Source organism: Lissotriton vulgaris, chromosome 12 (assembly GCF_964263255.1).
Source record: "Lissotriton vulgaris chromosome 12, aLisVul1.2, whole genome shotgun sequence".
NCBI classification, from domain to species: Eukaryota; Metazoa; Chordata; class Amphibia; order Caudata; family Salamandridae; genus Lissotriton; species Lissotriton vulgaris.
The window spans coordinates 413232467-413248687 of NC_141700.1; the positions used below are offsets into that span (position 1 = coordinate 413232467).

The following is a 16221-nucleotide window of genomic DNA, read 5'->3' on the forward strand; positions in this document are numbered from 1 at the left end:
CGTTATAAGTACAGGCAATGGCAGTAGAGCGAGCGGTGCAATTATTTATCCACAATGCGCTACGATACCACGGAGCCTCGTCAGCAGATTGGGGCGCTACGAGGTCACAGTGCCTTGGAAGCAGCTTGTCCAGTCCTGATAAGACTGACACTCCCATGCCAGAGGGTCCTCAGACCCCTCCCAATCCCCCTCGCCACCCATCTCCTGAGACTCAGGACCAAAGGATGGGGCCGGGTCATAGAAGTAAAAATCTCCCATAAGCGTCCGATACGGCGTCGTTCCGGCGCCAGACCCGAATTGAGGGAGGGATCGGGGACTGCGCCGCTCGGAGGCGGCGCCGTCGCGTCACCCTGGGGGCCGGCGCAGGCGAGGTGGTGAGGTCAACCGGCGACGACCCGGATCCGGACCCGGATCCTGCGGGGGCCTACGACACCGGGACCGAGGTCACCGGCGGCGTCGGGACGAAGCACCCAACGGCGTCGGCGCAGAAGCGCCCGACCCACTGGGATCCCCAGTCGGGGCCGCTGGGCCCGGGAGGCGCCGCGGAGCCCGACGGAGGAGTGAGGGACCTCATGGCCGTGAGGAAGGCCTCGATCTCCTCCGGCGTCGCGTTCTGCCCAGGAACCGACGGGTATGAAGCAGGCCGCAGCCACGGAGGCGGTGTCGCCCGAACTCCCGGCGGCGTCACGCGAGCGTCGGTGGGAGTCGGAAGAGCGATGAAGTCTCTTCCAATTCTTGTGCTTACCTGAGGACTTCGAGCCCGAAGACCGAGGACGACTCCCGGAGCTATGGTGGCTCCGACCCCGCGACCGGTCCCTCAACCTCCTCGCGGACCGGGACCTAGAGCGGCGCGGGGCTGACTGCCGGAGCTAGTGTCGCTTGCGGGACCACTCCCGCCTAGCTTTAGACGTCATGGCTAGACAGTCGGAGCAAGCCTGGTCGTAGTGGTCGAGGCCCAGGCAATGAAGACACCGGCGGTGAGGGTGGTAACCGACATCAGTCGCCGTAGGGTTTGAACCCGGGCATCCCTACCGGCACCGTCGGAGTAGTTAGACTTCGAAAAGGATCGAAAAATGATCGAAAAAGTTTAGTCAAAAATTGACTAAGGGGTACCACTTTTTCCGGATCTGCGCTAGCTGGCGCGGAAAAAAGAAGAGCTGACGTCAGAGCGCGAGGGCGACGTCTAAGTACTCCGGCGACGTCATCCCGGCGCCAACGACACCGACGACAGATGCGGAGCCACAGACGACGCCTACCGACGCACAGGGGTACTGCTACGCAAAAGTTTCCGGATCCAGTCTGACGCTTGGGGATATTCTAAGGTAAGGAATCTAATACTAACCTGTATCTTTCACATGATTCCTGACATTTGTTTAGAGAGCAAATGAGCATTGATTTTCACATCACTGAGGTTCTGCAAGCTGAATTGTGTAAACAGTAGAGTCCATTTAAAAGGAAATATGCAGTAGCATTTGCTAGCCTTAATAAAAAAAGACAATAACATCAACATATTTTACAGTATAAGACAAAAGCAATACCTGCGTCACAAATTTGGCTACTTTTATTGGTAATACCCTCTATATTCTTACAGATGTAATTCAGATGACATTTCAATCATATATCTATACAAAAGGTTTAACATGCTTAAAAAGTAAAAAAAGAAAAGGAGAATACGAAATATGATATACCTGTCCTTAATCTCCGCCCTTGCGTCTTCAAGTAAACTGTGTCCATATCGCGGAAGCGCTGACTGAGTTGATTTATTGACCATATCCGGATCTTGCACTCTCATTCCTAACATAATAAAAAAAAAGAATAGTCATAAGAAGAGAGTCTAATTGAAAGGATACACAAAATATTTGTAAACACTTGAATCTCATAAAGCATTCAAAATTGGCCATTCTTACTTTAGAATGAGAGTTTACCCAACAATCATAGGCAACTGTCTAATTGAAAGTTCCTGCTATTAAAGAAATTAATTTACTCTCAGTCGACCATCTTTTGCAGATTTGTTCATTTTCTTTCACAATCAGACCAGTCTGATTTGGCATCTGGTCCAAAGTGGGACCAGTCTGATTTGGAACCTAGTCCAAAGTGGGACAAGTCATGCACAGATGTCTTCATATAAGCAACTTGTATACAAAATGAAGATCAATTTAGACATAATCCACAGTATTTGATCACGTTTTACTCACTTAGACACTGAATAACACAGATAGTAACCCAATGCTCAAAGGACAAGACACTTATTAATTCTGCAAAATGTTAAAGTAGCCAATAGTAGATTCGCTAATTCGGGTTATGGTTACATCTGCAAAACTGAGCTCTGACTCCACAACTCTGACTCTTCCCTTACCAACCCCCACCGCCTTGTATCTATACTTCTACTTGATTGGGATAGGTCTCCACACATCTAGATGAGACGTACCTTTTAACTACCCCTTAACTCATTTGAAGAGGCGCCTAACCGTCTCCAACTTTGCTATTCATATTGTTAATTGCTCCCTTATCGGTACCTTTGAACCACAGTACATTCTGAGTCTCTAATGAATTTTTCTACTCATTGAAATTGGGGGTAATATGGAGATCTTAACATATTATCCTACAGATACTTGGGACTATGCCCTTGGGGACTTTTTAGTGAGACTCTCTTATTTGTACCTGTGCAGGATAGCTACATTTTGTGAAGATTATTGATATTGCTTCGGTATCTCAATAGATGATCAGGTTTATGTCAAATTATCTATATCACAGCACTCCTTCACACCTTCAGCAAGGAGATACGCGGATACTCCAAAGTGGGATACAGCCTTTACAACGAGGTGGTAGTGTAGTTCCTATTTTCCCAATAGGCTCTGCGCATTGGAATAACAAACAGCAGTGTAGACGTAGGACTGAGGTCTTCTAGGTCTCTACTGACTATGTTAGACTTAGTTTAGGTTTGCGCCAGCTAGCTCAGAGGTCAATGGAAACTTTCTTGAATGAATGGGGAGAGATCAGCTTCCCTGGCTCAGACAAGAAGGGATTCAGCTTCCGACAACCGCATAAACATGACAACTTTACTCCCTCAGAATAAGAGTAAATCTCTAGAGTCGTGTGAAAACAATAGACAGCTATTTCACTCAGTCAGATGTGCATACTTAGTTTCACCCGAGTGCAGAGAATAGAGAGACGGGCGTTTTCAATAAAAGGTATTATTTATTGAGCAGTCTTCCTTCTCATGCAAGAGAAATGAATTGCCACAATTGCAATACTTAATATAAAGTAAAGTACGTACAGTAAAAGGAGTATTATGAAATAATACTGTAAAAGCAATGATATGGTTTCTTAGCCATAAGACACTTTAAAATGGATAAAATATATACATACATATATACATTGGCTAACGTGCTCAACTGGTGCTTCTAAAATACGCCTACCCCGCTGTACCTGACCTAAGCCTAATACGTGGGAAGGAGTAAGTAAGTAGCAGTTTAAGTTAAGTAGGTTTTTGCCAAGAATCTGACTCAAGAATTCTCTCTAAGGGTTTAGTCAGCACTGTACCTTGGGAATAGAATGCAGGAGGTCTGGTATCTCTCTCTCAGGACTCGATATCCCAGTCACCCGCAAGGGTAGGCTGGAAACACCGGAGCTGGATTTTCTCGGCAGGAGAAAAGACAGCGTCTTTCTCAGCGCGTCAAAGAGGAGGGGCAGCGTCTGTGGGCTTTTCGCATCTGCTGGGCTCTCGGCAAGTAGATAGCTGCTCTGCTCCAAAACCACCACCGTGTGTTTGCTTAAGGCAACGTTGGTATATTTATACCTGAAAGGTGCCGAGTTTGACATAAGGTTTGGACATAAGACGTCAATAAAGATGTCACTAAGAGCTGGCAGTTCTTACAGTGCTCGCAGGAGTTCTATTACAAATCAAAACAAAGCAAGCGGGGATTTCCCAGGTTGCTGGAGGTTTGGTGTGTTGAAAGAACTCGTTGTGCTTTCTAGGAATCCAAGGAAGTAGCTTTTGCCGTGCCTTGGACTGCAAGGGCGATTTACTGAAATATGGATCTGATTCTTATGCCATTATAGGGATATTATTGATTATAGCCGTACAAGGGCATAAAATGGTAATATTGATTCAGGTTCCTAGATAAAAACACAATAAGGTTTTTACCTTGTTGTGCCTTTACCATGCATTTTTTAGCACGCATATGTTTACAGTGAATATGCATTTACAACGCATGCCAATAATATGCATTTAAGGTAAGTTAGGGAGGCTGGGGGGTCTCCCCCCCACAAATACATTTTTCTTAAATTGAAAAACAATGCGTAGTATTGGCATGCGTTTTAAATGCATATTCGCGGTAAACACATGATGCTAAAAAATGCATGGCAAAGGCATGTGAAGTAATTACCTGCGTTGTACCGTTGTACAACCCTCTAAATTCTGGTGTGGTCTGGTGGTGTCGGGTGCCCCACAAGACTCACCTGGGCTTGTGAAGCTATTCCGCAGAGACGACAAGGACACCCGCCCCTGTACCCACCTAACCCGTGCGGGGAGTGGACCCAGCAAGGACGAGATGGAACCAGGGAAGGGAGCCAAAAAGGAATGGAGGAGACTTGGTGGAAGAGGAGTAGGTTAGGGTCTGGGCACGTCTGAGGAAACAAGAAAAAGACCCAATTAGGATAACGCACTACTCCTATTACAGAGAATAACCACGAAACACAAGCAGGAATGATCCCCTGTTCTCTGACTTACCACGGTGTGCTATACGTGCAGGACTAATGAAGAAAGGTCATCAAGTTAAGCGTCCATGCGATTCTGCAACCCACCATTTGAAAGCGCTCCTGCGCAATAAACGAAGAAAGCAAGAAAAACCACCAATGTACAAAGGCTCCGGTGTGTAATAGAACAACCAAGGAATAGCGCTCCTGCGTGGTGAATGAAAACCAAGGAATAGCGCTCCTGCGCAGTGAATGAAAACCAATGTAATAGCGCTCCTGCGCGGTGTGTCCCTAATAACAAGCTCCAGGGTAAGCGCTATATCGCGGCCCAGTAGCTAGTCAATAGTGCTCCTGTGCACTATAAACATGAGCAGCAGCGCTCCTGCGCGGCTGCAAAAACAAAGGATATTTCCGGGAAATGCTTAGCTGTCAACGAGAAAGGGATATGTACAGCGCTCCTGCGCGGCACGAAAACCCCAGGGGAAACAGGACATGGAACGTCAGAAAGCGGCGAAAGGAAAAGTCACCAACAGCGCAGCTGCACTGTTTGCGTTACCGGGTCTCGCTTCCAGGCGGGAACTGCCAGGTCGTCACGAAGAGCAGCGGGCGACGGACCTCTGTGAACTGCTGGGCTCAGGACGGGTTCAGCAAAGAATCAGAAGCACCGATCCGGCGGGACATTACGCGTTTAAGCGTTTTCCCCCGGAAATGCTTTTTGGTGGCAGAGAACTAGACCGGGACTTCACTTCCGCCCGGAAGTGAGAATTTCCAATGCCTGCATGTGTTTTGCGGCGCTTCGGAACGGCGAAATAGCCGCAACATGACAGGTTGTGAATGCTGCCAATAAATATTGATCTTTTGCTCATCAGAACTTAGAGTGTACCTATATCTTCTTGCTGAAGACGTGAATGAGTGTGGTGATTTAAGTAGGTCTCTTACCCATTCACGTGCCACCGAAACAAGCAGGCTGTCAAAAAACATACATATATACGTATTCTTTTTACACAATGGTTAAAGGGATGTTATAGTACAGTTAGGTGAAAATGTCAGTGAAAAATACAGTTTTTAATAAACAAAACCACTGAAGGTCACCAGTTTTAATTATCTACAGCAACTATAATTCATGCCCAAACCATGTAAATTGAAGTCATGAATGATGTAATTTCAGTAATGTTATCAATGATGTAATATCACCTGTCATGAGTGATATCATGTGTGAGGTAATAAGCAGTGCCATGATGAGGGCATGAGTTAAAGTTACTTGAGGACACTTCCTGCAGGCCCGCTTCCAACATTAAAAAATAATGTTTGGTGTTGCCCCTGCACCACCGAAAAGAAAATACATAATTTTAAACTGCTCTAGGACATTAGGGGCATTTTTTGATGGAGCAGTTTATTATTATTATTTTCTCTTTTTAACGTGTGATATGCCCAAACCTTTTCCTGCAAAACGTCTGCAACATTAATGTTAGCTGCAAGAGTGGTTTGTATCCCTTCTTTCAGAAAACGGTTAGCCATCTCAACTAATCCATTAGATGGATCATACAATAATACCAGAGAGTCCTTGACATAAAACTTCTTCATAAAATCCCCCATTTGCCTAGAGACAAAGTGCATGCCATTGTCAATACTCATGCAGCAGGGTGATCCTTTCACTTTAAAAATGTTTTCAAGAAAAGCGATCAGTCTAAGAGTTGGCTACCTCTACAAAGGACTAATACAACCACTTCGAGAAGTAATCGATTTGCTACTAAAAGATACCTCTTGTCAGATGAAAGCAGGCTGAATGGCCCAGAAAAATCTAAGGAAATATTTTCCCATGCCTTGTCTGGAAAGAGAACTGGATATATCTGTTTCTTAGACAACTTTCAATGCTTGTCTGCAACGACACACTGAGGACACACACCAACAAATCTAGACACCTGTTTATCTAAACCTGGCCATCAATAAATTTGTTTTATCTTCATGCAGGTAGCGTATACTCCCATATGTCCCTCATGAGCCATACAAATAATTCTCTCTCTGAGCCTTGTTGGAGAAACGAATAGACCATTTCTGATGCAAAGTCCATTTGCAAATGACAACTCCTCAGCAATTTGAGCAAAATGCCTCATTTCTCCACTGAGAGTTTTCTCAGATGGCCATTTCCATCTGGCATAATACTCCACTTTACTCAAAACATCATCCTCAGCTATAGCAGTACACCCCTCATCTTGTGTTACAATCCCTTGACAAGCAGATACAGCAACTATGAGACCCACAACAAACTCCCTGTCAGGATCCTCAAGGCAATCACTGTCAGAGAAGAGGAAGGCGGGACAGACAGTCCACACAAATGTTCTTCCCCCTTTGAATGTACTTAACAACTAGATCATACTACTGTAATTTAGGATAACAAGCAAACCAAACGTGCAGATGCCTTGCCAAAGCCATTCCCACACAATAAAAGCACCAAAGGCTTGTGATCAGTGAAGACTTCACAGGAATTGCCCCAAATATATGTTTTGAATTTTTGCACTGCCCATACAATTGCCAACGCTTCTCCTTCTATAGTGCTATACTGGACAGAGCTCTAGAAGCAAATGCAAGGGTGGTATTTTCTTGCCCCTCAACCCACTGACCAAAGATTGCTCCAAGCCCCTAGAGACTAGCATCTACCGTAATGAACGATTTGCCAGTAGACACCAATGATTGCAGCATTCAAAACCAATAGTTTTATTTCATCAAAAACAACGTTGACAGCATCACTCCAATCAAATTTTGCACCTTTTTTTAAATGAGATCTCAGGGGCTGCACAGTTAGTGCATAACCTGGCACGAACCTGGTGTAATACTCACCGAATCAGAGAAATGAGTATAAACTGTCCTTGTCAGAAGGAGGGGTGCCAGTTGTGATTGCATCTACATTACAAAACTTAGGTTTAATTGATCTACCCAAAATGAGCGTCCTAAATATTCAACTTCTTGCACTTGCTGGGCTCTACAGTCATTCCTCTAGTTTGTAATGTGCTCAAAACCTTGTACAGCACCTGTCATGTTCTTCTTTACTTTCTGTAAAAATCAAGATATCGCCTTATAAAGCCTGTACCTGTGGAATATCATCAAATTGCTCATCCATCAACTTTTGAAAAACACTTGCGTGGATGCAAGTCCAAAAAGTAGTCTCAAATATTTGAATGACCAAATGGAGTCACAAACACGATGAGTGACTGACTCTTCCAAAAGCTGAATCTGATGATAAGCTGAAGCAAATGAATGATTGAAAAATACTTGGAACACCCAATCTTGGCAATCATTTTCTGAACGTGTGGAAGAGAATGACAATCAACCAAGATGTTCTGTTTGAGTGACCTCAAATCCACACATAATCTGAGATCTCCAGTCCTTTTCTTAGTTAGAACAACTGGAGAAACCCATTTGGAAGCATCAATGGGAGCAATAATCCCTCCAGATTTTAATTTCTCCAAAAGCACCTTAAGATCTTGCCTAACAATGAGGGGCACAGGTCACAACTTGTGCACAACTGGCAAGGCATTTCTTTTGAGCTCTATGCTGTGCTCAAAACCCAGTACGGTCTTCACAGCATCTTTAAACACACCAGGGTATGACGCAATTATTCTGTCCATAATGTCACTCTCCAACTGCAAGGATAACATATCATTATGTGCTTCTCCATTACAATGGTAGGATCTTGCCCTGGGCACAAAATGATGCTCAGACCAGCGAGATCTTTCCAACCCACTATGTCTCCTCGATTCACTGCCACTTATACCTTTGTAGTAATGGACCTAGTCAAACAAACCACTGTAGACCAGAAAAATCCTAGAAGATCTATCCTCTTCCCCGAACACCTTGGGGTTGATATTCGGAGTAGTCAGTATTGTCCCTGCCAGCCACAATTGTAAAAAGTAAGATCTGATAGAATAGTGACATCAGCCTCAGAGACTGCCATTACTGTAATCTCTTTGCCACCAATAACAGCATCAACAATGGGTCCCTTGATTTTCTTCTTTGAAATAACACAAGGAACTACTGGCAAGTCCACAGTTAATAACACATTACTAAACTTGTTGCTACATGCACGCAAATCACTCTCAGAATCATCCATGCTTACAATGCTAAATTTAACCCTGTTAAGATTGTTGCCCACGCTAGCCACTTCTCTGCATACTCCTTGAAAATGACCCAATTATCGACAGTGATTGCCCTTTATTCCAATCGTAGGGCAAGATGTATTATTTCCTATGTGATTCTTGGAACCACACCGATCACAAACTTGTTGCACACGTCCCTGCTGACTATTCTGAGATTTCCTCTCATTTAACTGCTTGCAGCTGACTACACAAACAATCTCCTCATCAACAATACAGTTAACCAAAGGTTGAGGTTGCAGGGTGTGATTTGACAGTACTTTGAAGTAACAATTGATCTCTCAATGCTTGTAATATCAATAGTTTCTGGTAGGTTAGGATTACGACAAGTAAGCAACCATTCTTGTACTTTTTTTGAAAAGCGATAGGAAACAAATTGATCACGTATATAAATGTTAACATTTGCCCCAAATTCACACTTTGCTGCCAGGACACGTAAGGTGGCAATATATTCTTCAACAGACTCATCATATGATTGTTTACACTTTGTAAAACTAAATGAACAGTGAAGTAGTGTGGCTCACTGGTTAGAGGCGGCAGACCCGAGAGCAGAGGACGGCCCGGGACCAGGGTTCGATTCCCGGCGCGGCAGGTTTCTGGACCAGGGTCAGCGGACTCGATAATTCTCTCGCCTCGGTGCCCACTCTGATCAGCGATCACACTCGGCAACTCTGGGCATTAGCTTGCCTCATCTTCACTAACGGCCCCACCAGACCGCCGGGGATGCCTGGTCTCACCCTGGAGATACCCATTAAGGGACCATCTCTCAGGGAAGCCAGGAAGGGTTTCGCAGCGGTCGAAGCGCCTTGGGACCCTACGGGTAAGTAGTGCGCTATATAAATGCCAATACATTGTAAATACAATCTCTCTAATAATACACAAGACTCGTCAGAGTATTGCTTCCTCATCCTTTCCTTTGCTTTGCTTCAAAGTAAAGGTTCCAAGGAGTATCTTCAATCAACGGCACAGGAGTAAAATTATCGAATATCATTTGGCCAGCCACCCCCAAGTGCTTAAATAATAATGCCATTTTCCTAGGAGGAGAATATTTATCCACATCAATGGCAGTCAGATAGTTTTCGATATTCCTGAGCCACTTCAACCATTTGATGTCAGGTTTTCCAGCTTTTTGCAAAAATTGTGGCTGAATGACACTTTGAATGGTGGAAAATAGTTTAACAAACACGTGCAGCAATGCTGTCAAAGTTCCTTTAATGGCAAGCAAACTGAGTGACAGGAAATAGGTGATGAGTAGAGATGACATGAAAAATAAAGAAATTACCTAGTTGCAATATGAGAAGTGCCCAGAGAGCAGGCAAAACAAAAAGCAACAACCAAAAACAAAGCAAAGGGTAACTCCAGACCTGCCCAGGAAGCATATGTAACGGTAACAAGAAACATATTCAACGGTTGGTGAAACGCACTGAAGCACCAATCTCACCAATTCAAAATGGCCGCATGCTGGCGTGATGAGATGGCATCCCCAGCATGTGTGCCCAATGGAATCAGCAGCGAGGCTTGGTTGGCTTCCAACGATATGTGATAAGAACCTAATACCATTCTTGCGCAGTCGCCTCACTAAGCAGCACGGTCAGTGAAGCTGCCAACGACTCCCAGTGACGTACAATCCAATGTTATGCAGACTTCCCTCCGTGGGCATGAGAAGTCGGCTCGATATGCACCTGCGCCGACTTGGTCCTCGGTCTCGTGCTATGCAGGCAACAGATCGTTGAGCTGAACAGTTACGGCTCGCAAAGCATCATGCACCGGCAGATCCCAAAAAGGTACTCTTCGGGTTTGATCCTCGTGTTAGTGAGGGGTTCTGCTCTAGAATAGTTCATAAAAGGAGTAGTTAAGTAGATTAGATATGGTCGTTTATTTTGTGGGGACCCACGACCAAACAAGGTCCCACCCAGCTCCAGGACAGCAGGCAACTGACGTGCCTGTCCGTTCTAGAAACCAGACCGTCACTCGAGAAGACACAATTCCAAAAGCAATGCATGGAATATCAAACAACATTTGATTGGAAAAATTACATAAGCAGGATACACAGAATAGGTTCAAAGCAATATAATGATTACATGAAAACATAAGCAAGTCTAACAATTACTTGCTAGTACAACAATGACGTCCCAAGGACACTGCTTAAATGGCCCTGAGGGATGGCAAAATTCATACCACCCGACTTCTCAGCCCACACGGGAGGGGTTTGAAAGTCAAACATTTTAAAAACAAAAATCTACTTCTGATTTGCGGATCCACTGTGAATTTGAGGTAGAAAAAATGTTTTTAGCCCCGTGGCCACTAGGCTTAGGGGGCAGGGTATCCCTGAGCTGCCCCCTATATCTTTTTAGGCCTCGCCTAGGCAGTGCATGCGCTGTCTCTTCGAGACATGCTGTGTTCAGGATAGAGGCTTGAAGCTCCGCCCATTGCCAGCCCATGTTTTCAATTGGCTCCTATGAATGTCTTTTGTAAATGCTTTTCATCCATTGGTTAATTTGTTCACTAGTCCCTCCCTTTCTACTGTTGTAACCTGAGAAACTGAAATGTAAGGGAGGGTCCTAGGGATTTTTTATAGACCAAGCACGGATTATGTTATGTTATGTTAATTGAGTCTTTTATAGCGCTCGGCTACTCGAAAGAGTGTCCCGGCGCTTTATTGACAGCCTGAAAAAGACAAACACAACACAGAGATTAAAAAAACGGAGTCAGCAAAATAAAAGGGAGTCTAAGAGGCAAAAAGCCAAGTTTTCAGGCCCTTCGTGAAGGCCAGCAAATTCGAGGTACTGCGCAGTGTCAGGGGCAGAGAGTTCCAAAGCTGTGGAGCCCGGGACATAAAGGAGCGACCTCCAATGCGGGCCTTCTTCACACGAGGAACAGTGGCAAGAAACATCGACTCTGATCTCAGAGATCGTGACCGACGATAGAAGGCGAGCCTCCTTTGAAGGTATTTAGCCCCCGAGGCAGAGAGGGCCTTGTGTGCAAGAGTTAAGGCTTTGAAAACTATCCGCTTCCGGATAGGCAGCCAATGAAGAGACTGCAACAAGCCAGAGACTCTGACTCGCCTGTGCAGGCCAAAAATGGCTCGCGCTGCCGCATTCTGGACCACCTGCATCCGTTGCAGGAGATACTCCTGCAGGCCAAGATATAGGACGTTGGAATAGTCCAATCTTGAACCAATTAAGGCCTGTACCGTAGTCCTCCTATGGTCCTCAGATAGCAAAGGAAAAAACTTCCGAAGCATACGGAGGAGACCAAAACAGGTGCCAGTGAGGGCGAGGATCTGAGATCTTAAAGTCAAACCGTTGTCAATTTTGATCCCCAAATTCTTAGCCAACTGAGACGATCGCACCGGAGGAGACATATCAGGGGGCCACCATACCTGCCAGTCTGGATCGGATTGACAACCGAAGAAGAGTACCTCCGATTTGTCTGAGTTGCACTTGAGGCTGTTCAGTTGGAGCCATTCGAAAACAGCCCCAAGGCACTCACGGATACTCTCTCCATCAAAATCCTCTCCTTTCCCACAGGTAAAGAGAAGCTGGGTGTCGTCAGCATAGGATACGATCTGGGCCCCGAAAGACTCAGCCAATGCCGCCAGAGGGGTCATAAAGATGTTAAAGAGTCGGGCTCAACACAGAGCCCTGCGGGACTCCGACTCCGAATGGCGGCATCTCAGCAGAGCTAAAGGAGGCCCAGACCAATGGTCGACGGCCAGCCAGAAATGATCTAAACCAGCTAAGCACCGTCCCCCTCAGACTGATCTCATGAAGTCTGACGAGCAAACCCTCCTGGAGGACGGTGTCAAAGGCCGCCGACAGATCAAGCATTATCAGCATGGCTCTGCCACCCGAATCCAGCGTCTCCTTGATGGCTTCGGACACCTCCAGCAGCGCCGTCTCAGTGCTAAGATTAGGGCGAAAGCCCGATTGAGTGGAATGAAGTAGATCGTATGATTCCAAAAAATTAGAAAGCACAGTGTGCACGTGCTTCTCCACGATCTTAGCCAATGCAGGAAGGAGAGAAATAGGCCTATAATTGGCCAAAACCTCGGGATCTAAACTAGGCTTCTTAATGAGGGGAATAACCATAGCCTGTTTCCAGGCCGGTGGGACCACCCCCAGGCTCAAAGAGAGATACAGGAGGGGATTCACCAATGGATTTTCCACTGCCGCCATCTTCGCCAGAAATTTGGCCGGACATGGGTCGAGCGGCGAACCCGATTTAAGATTGGCCATGAGTGTCAATGACGAAGGAGCAGAAATAGGCGGAAAGTCTGTCAGGACTGACCCTAGGGGGACCAATGGAACTGGTCCGTCCTCAGAGCAAGGGGAGACAACAGCCGGCCTCAATGGAAAAGAGTCCTGAATCAGCTTAATCTTAGTAGTAAAAAAGCTGGCGAGATCCGAAGCCCATGTCTCGGTAGGGGCGGTCTGGGTCGCATTCGACCGTGGGGCGATGAATTCCCTAACAATCGTGAAGATCTCTTTGCAGGAATTAGAGGCAGCCTCAATCCTCCTGGCAAAGTAACTCTACTTCTCAAGGAGGATATCCCGATGATAGGCCTTGACCATGGTTCTATAATCGAGTCTGGCTGCAGAATCGTACTGAGCCCGCCAGGCCCTTTCAGCCACCTTGCACTGCCTGCGGGAAGCAAGCAGCGCTTCAGTGAACCAAGGAGCTGAAACTCGTTTAGATAGCGAACGAGGAGCCTTCGAAGGGGCCAAATCATTCAGTCTGTCCACAAGCCATGCCTGCAGAGACTCCAGGTCCCTATCTAAAACCCCCGTGAGAGGGCATGGATTTTCGCACAAAGCCTGCGCCAACATTTCTGGGGTAACCTGATGGTATGCCCTCGATGCTAATCCTTGCTGTCTGAGGGCACTGCTCGGGGGTTTCTTATTCCCCAGTATGTGAAAATTGATCAACCGATGATCTGTCCAAAGGACCGGCAGAAGTGCCGTCACCTCTATGGGGGGCGTGGAGAAGACCTGATCCAAAGTATGGCCTTTATCATGCGTTGGTTCAAAAAGATAGGGGGCCAGGCCCAAGGGGGCCGTAATATTGGACAGTTTGATCACATCTGGGTCCGAAGCCTCATCCATGTGAAAATTGAGATCTCCAGCCAAGATACAGTGGTCAGCTCTCAGGACCAGCATTGACATGACAGACTGAAGCTCATCGAAGAAAGAACCAACTGGACCAGGGGGTCTGTACACTAGCAGCCCTTTCACCGACAGGGATTACTTTCACAATCAGTAATTGCAATACAAAAACCTAATCTGTGGGTCTACTAAAGCAAAATCCTGCCAGTGAAGAGGACTCAGAGTGAGTATAACAAGTGGAGTACTGCAAGAGGAAAGTATACAAAGTGAAGAGACCCTAGAGAATCGGATTTACATCACTCACCAAGGTGAACAGTATCATCACCTGGGTATCCTTTCTACCATCCACTGTACCTCTTGATCATAGAGGAAATTCTAGTGGATTGTATCCCAAATGGGTCACGAAGTAAAAACAAAGAGAGAAGAAAAAAGCTCTCATAAATCACATAGATGTGATCCCAAACAGTATGTGGGAATGATAGGCGCAGTGCATTGGTGTGAAAGTGAAATTAAGAAAGGATTACAGGAGAGAAGAACTTTTATTTGAATATCTCCTATAATCCTTATTAAAAACAGTGCAAAAGCAGTTTTCAAACATAACTGCTTATAAATAAGGTCGACATGTTTCATCCTACTGGACTTGTAGCCCTCGGCTTTCTTCACGACCTGTCTGTTATTGGCATTGCTACTGCTTTAAAAACTACTGGGAAAAACAGTGGAAAAACACAAAATAGTTTGGAATCAATACAACCTTCTGAACCAAATTTGAATCCTCTGTATCAAAGGAATGCAGATGGCACTTGTGAAAAAACACATTGTAGTAGAAAGATCGGAAAAACTTATACCTAAACCCCATACCAAGGCCGACAATGATGCAACTAGAATCATCACCACCTTCCATCAGGGGTCTGACAAGGTTCGCAAGATCCTGGTAGATAACTGGAAAATTTTGAAAACAGACAACATCATAGGCCCTCAATTGAAAGAAAGACCACAGATTACATATAGAAGGAGTAGGAATCTGAGAGACATTCTGGTAAAAGGAGACATCTCAGATAACAAAAGGCAACACATACAGGGTAATAAAAGGCTTCTACCCTTGTGGACACTGTGGGGCATGTAAATCCAGCTACATGGTTAAGGAAGTAGAAATCCCAGGTAAATCAGAACCAAGAAAAATCAAACAATTACTCACATGTAACACAAACTATGTTATTTATGTTCTTGAGTGTCCGTGCAAAAGCAGGTATGTGGGGAGTACAACATGCATGGCTAAGAAACGCATACAGGAACATCTTAGGGCGATAACACACGTAGATGTACATTAACCCATTGCACGACATTTTCAGGAATTCCATCAATCTAATACCTCCCTTTTGAGATTTTTCGCAGTAGAACAAGTGAATATAGGGAGAAGAGGTGGCAACTGGGAACTTGTACTTAGAAAAAGAGAATCTAGGCAGATTATGGAACTCGAAACTATATTCCCTGGGGGCCACAATCTAGATGAGGAACTAGCAACCCACCTACATGAAGACTAACAATTGGTACATGGGATATAGCTATCTGTCAAGTGTATTGATAGATTGTGAATTTTGTTAATCATCCATTCTGTGAATATTTGTAGTACTGCAAAATTGTGAATAAGTCACCAGTATTTTAACTCAAAGTTGATTTTAACTGTTTGTTTATTTGTTTCTTTCATGAGAAAATAATAATAATACACATTTGTAAAGCGCAAACCTTCACCCGCAAGGGTCTCTAGTCGCTGGGGGCCATCGGGAAGATTAAGCAAGCTATTGCCCAGAGATACATGGTGCTGGGCTAATCTGCCGCCGGCCCCGGGTATCGCACTGTGATCCCCTGATTCCGGAGTCAGTCACCCTGGCCGCGGCGCCACACCCTCCCTCAGAAAGGAAGGAAGAGTGACTTCACATTTTTGTGCACTTTACTGGTTCCCTACCCTTTTCTTCATTTGAACGGAAGACATCACTTCACCTTAGTAAGCTTAGAAATTTCACTTTTTTTGCACTAACTTCTGATAGTAGCCGGCATATGTAATAACATCTAGGATATTCCCCAGTAGGGTTTTTGGGTTTGTTTCTTTCCGAGAGTTCTGACTTTGTTGGGACCATATTGAGGGTAAGACTGGTCATCTCAATTGCTTAGCCGAAGATATCCTCTGGTCTATGGACAGTAGATTAACTGACTTAATAACTGGAGGTGTAATGGGTCAATTTTTAATGTCACTCCGAGTCTTGCTCTCA

General features: G+C 45.3%; 1 protein-coding gene across 4 annotated transcripts in view; it reads right to left on the bottom strand.

The window, feature by feature from the left end:
- RPGRIP1L (RPGRIP1 like) overlaps window positions 1-16221 on the bottom strand; it is a 1159147-nt gene that overhangs the window by 826438 nt on the left and 316488 nt on the right. For all 4 annotated transcript variants that reach the window (XM_086945185.1, XM_086945184.1, XM_086945187.1 and 1 more), the window contains exon 5: window positions 1689-1794. In XM_086945185.1, coding sequence (XP_086801311.1) covers window positions 1689-1794 — 106 coding nt within the window. The remainder of the gene's footprint in view (window positions 1-1688; window positions 1795-16221) is intronic.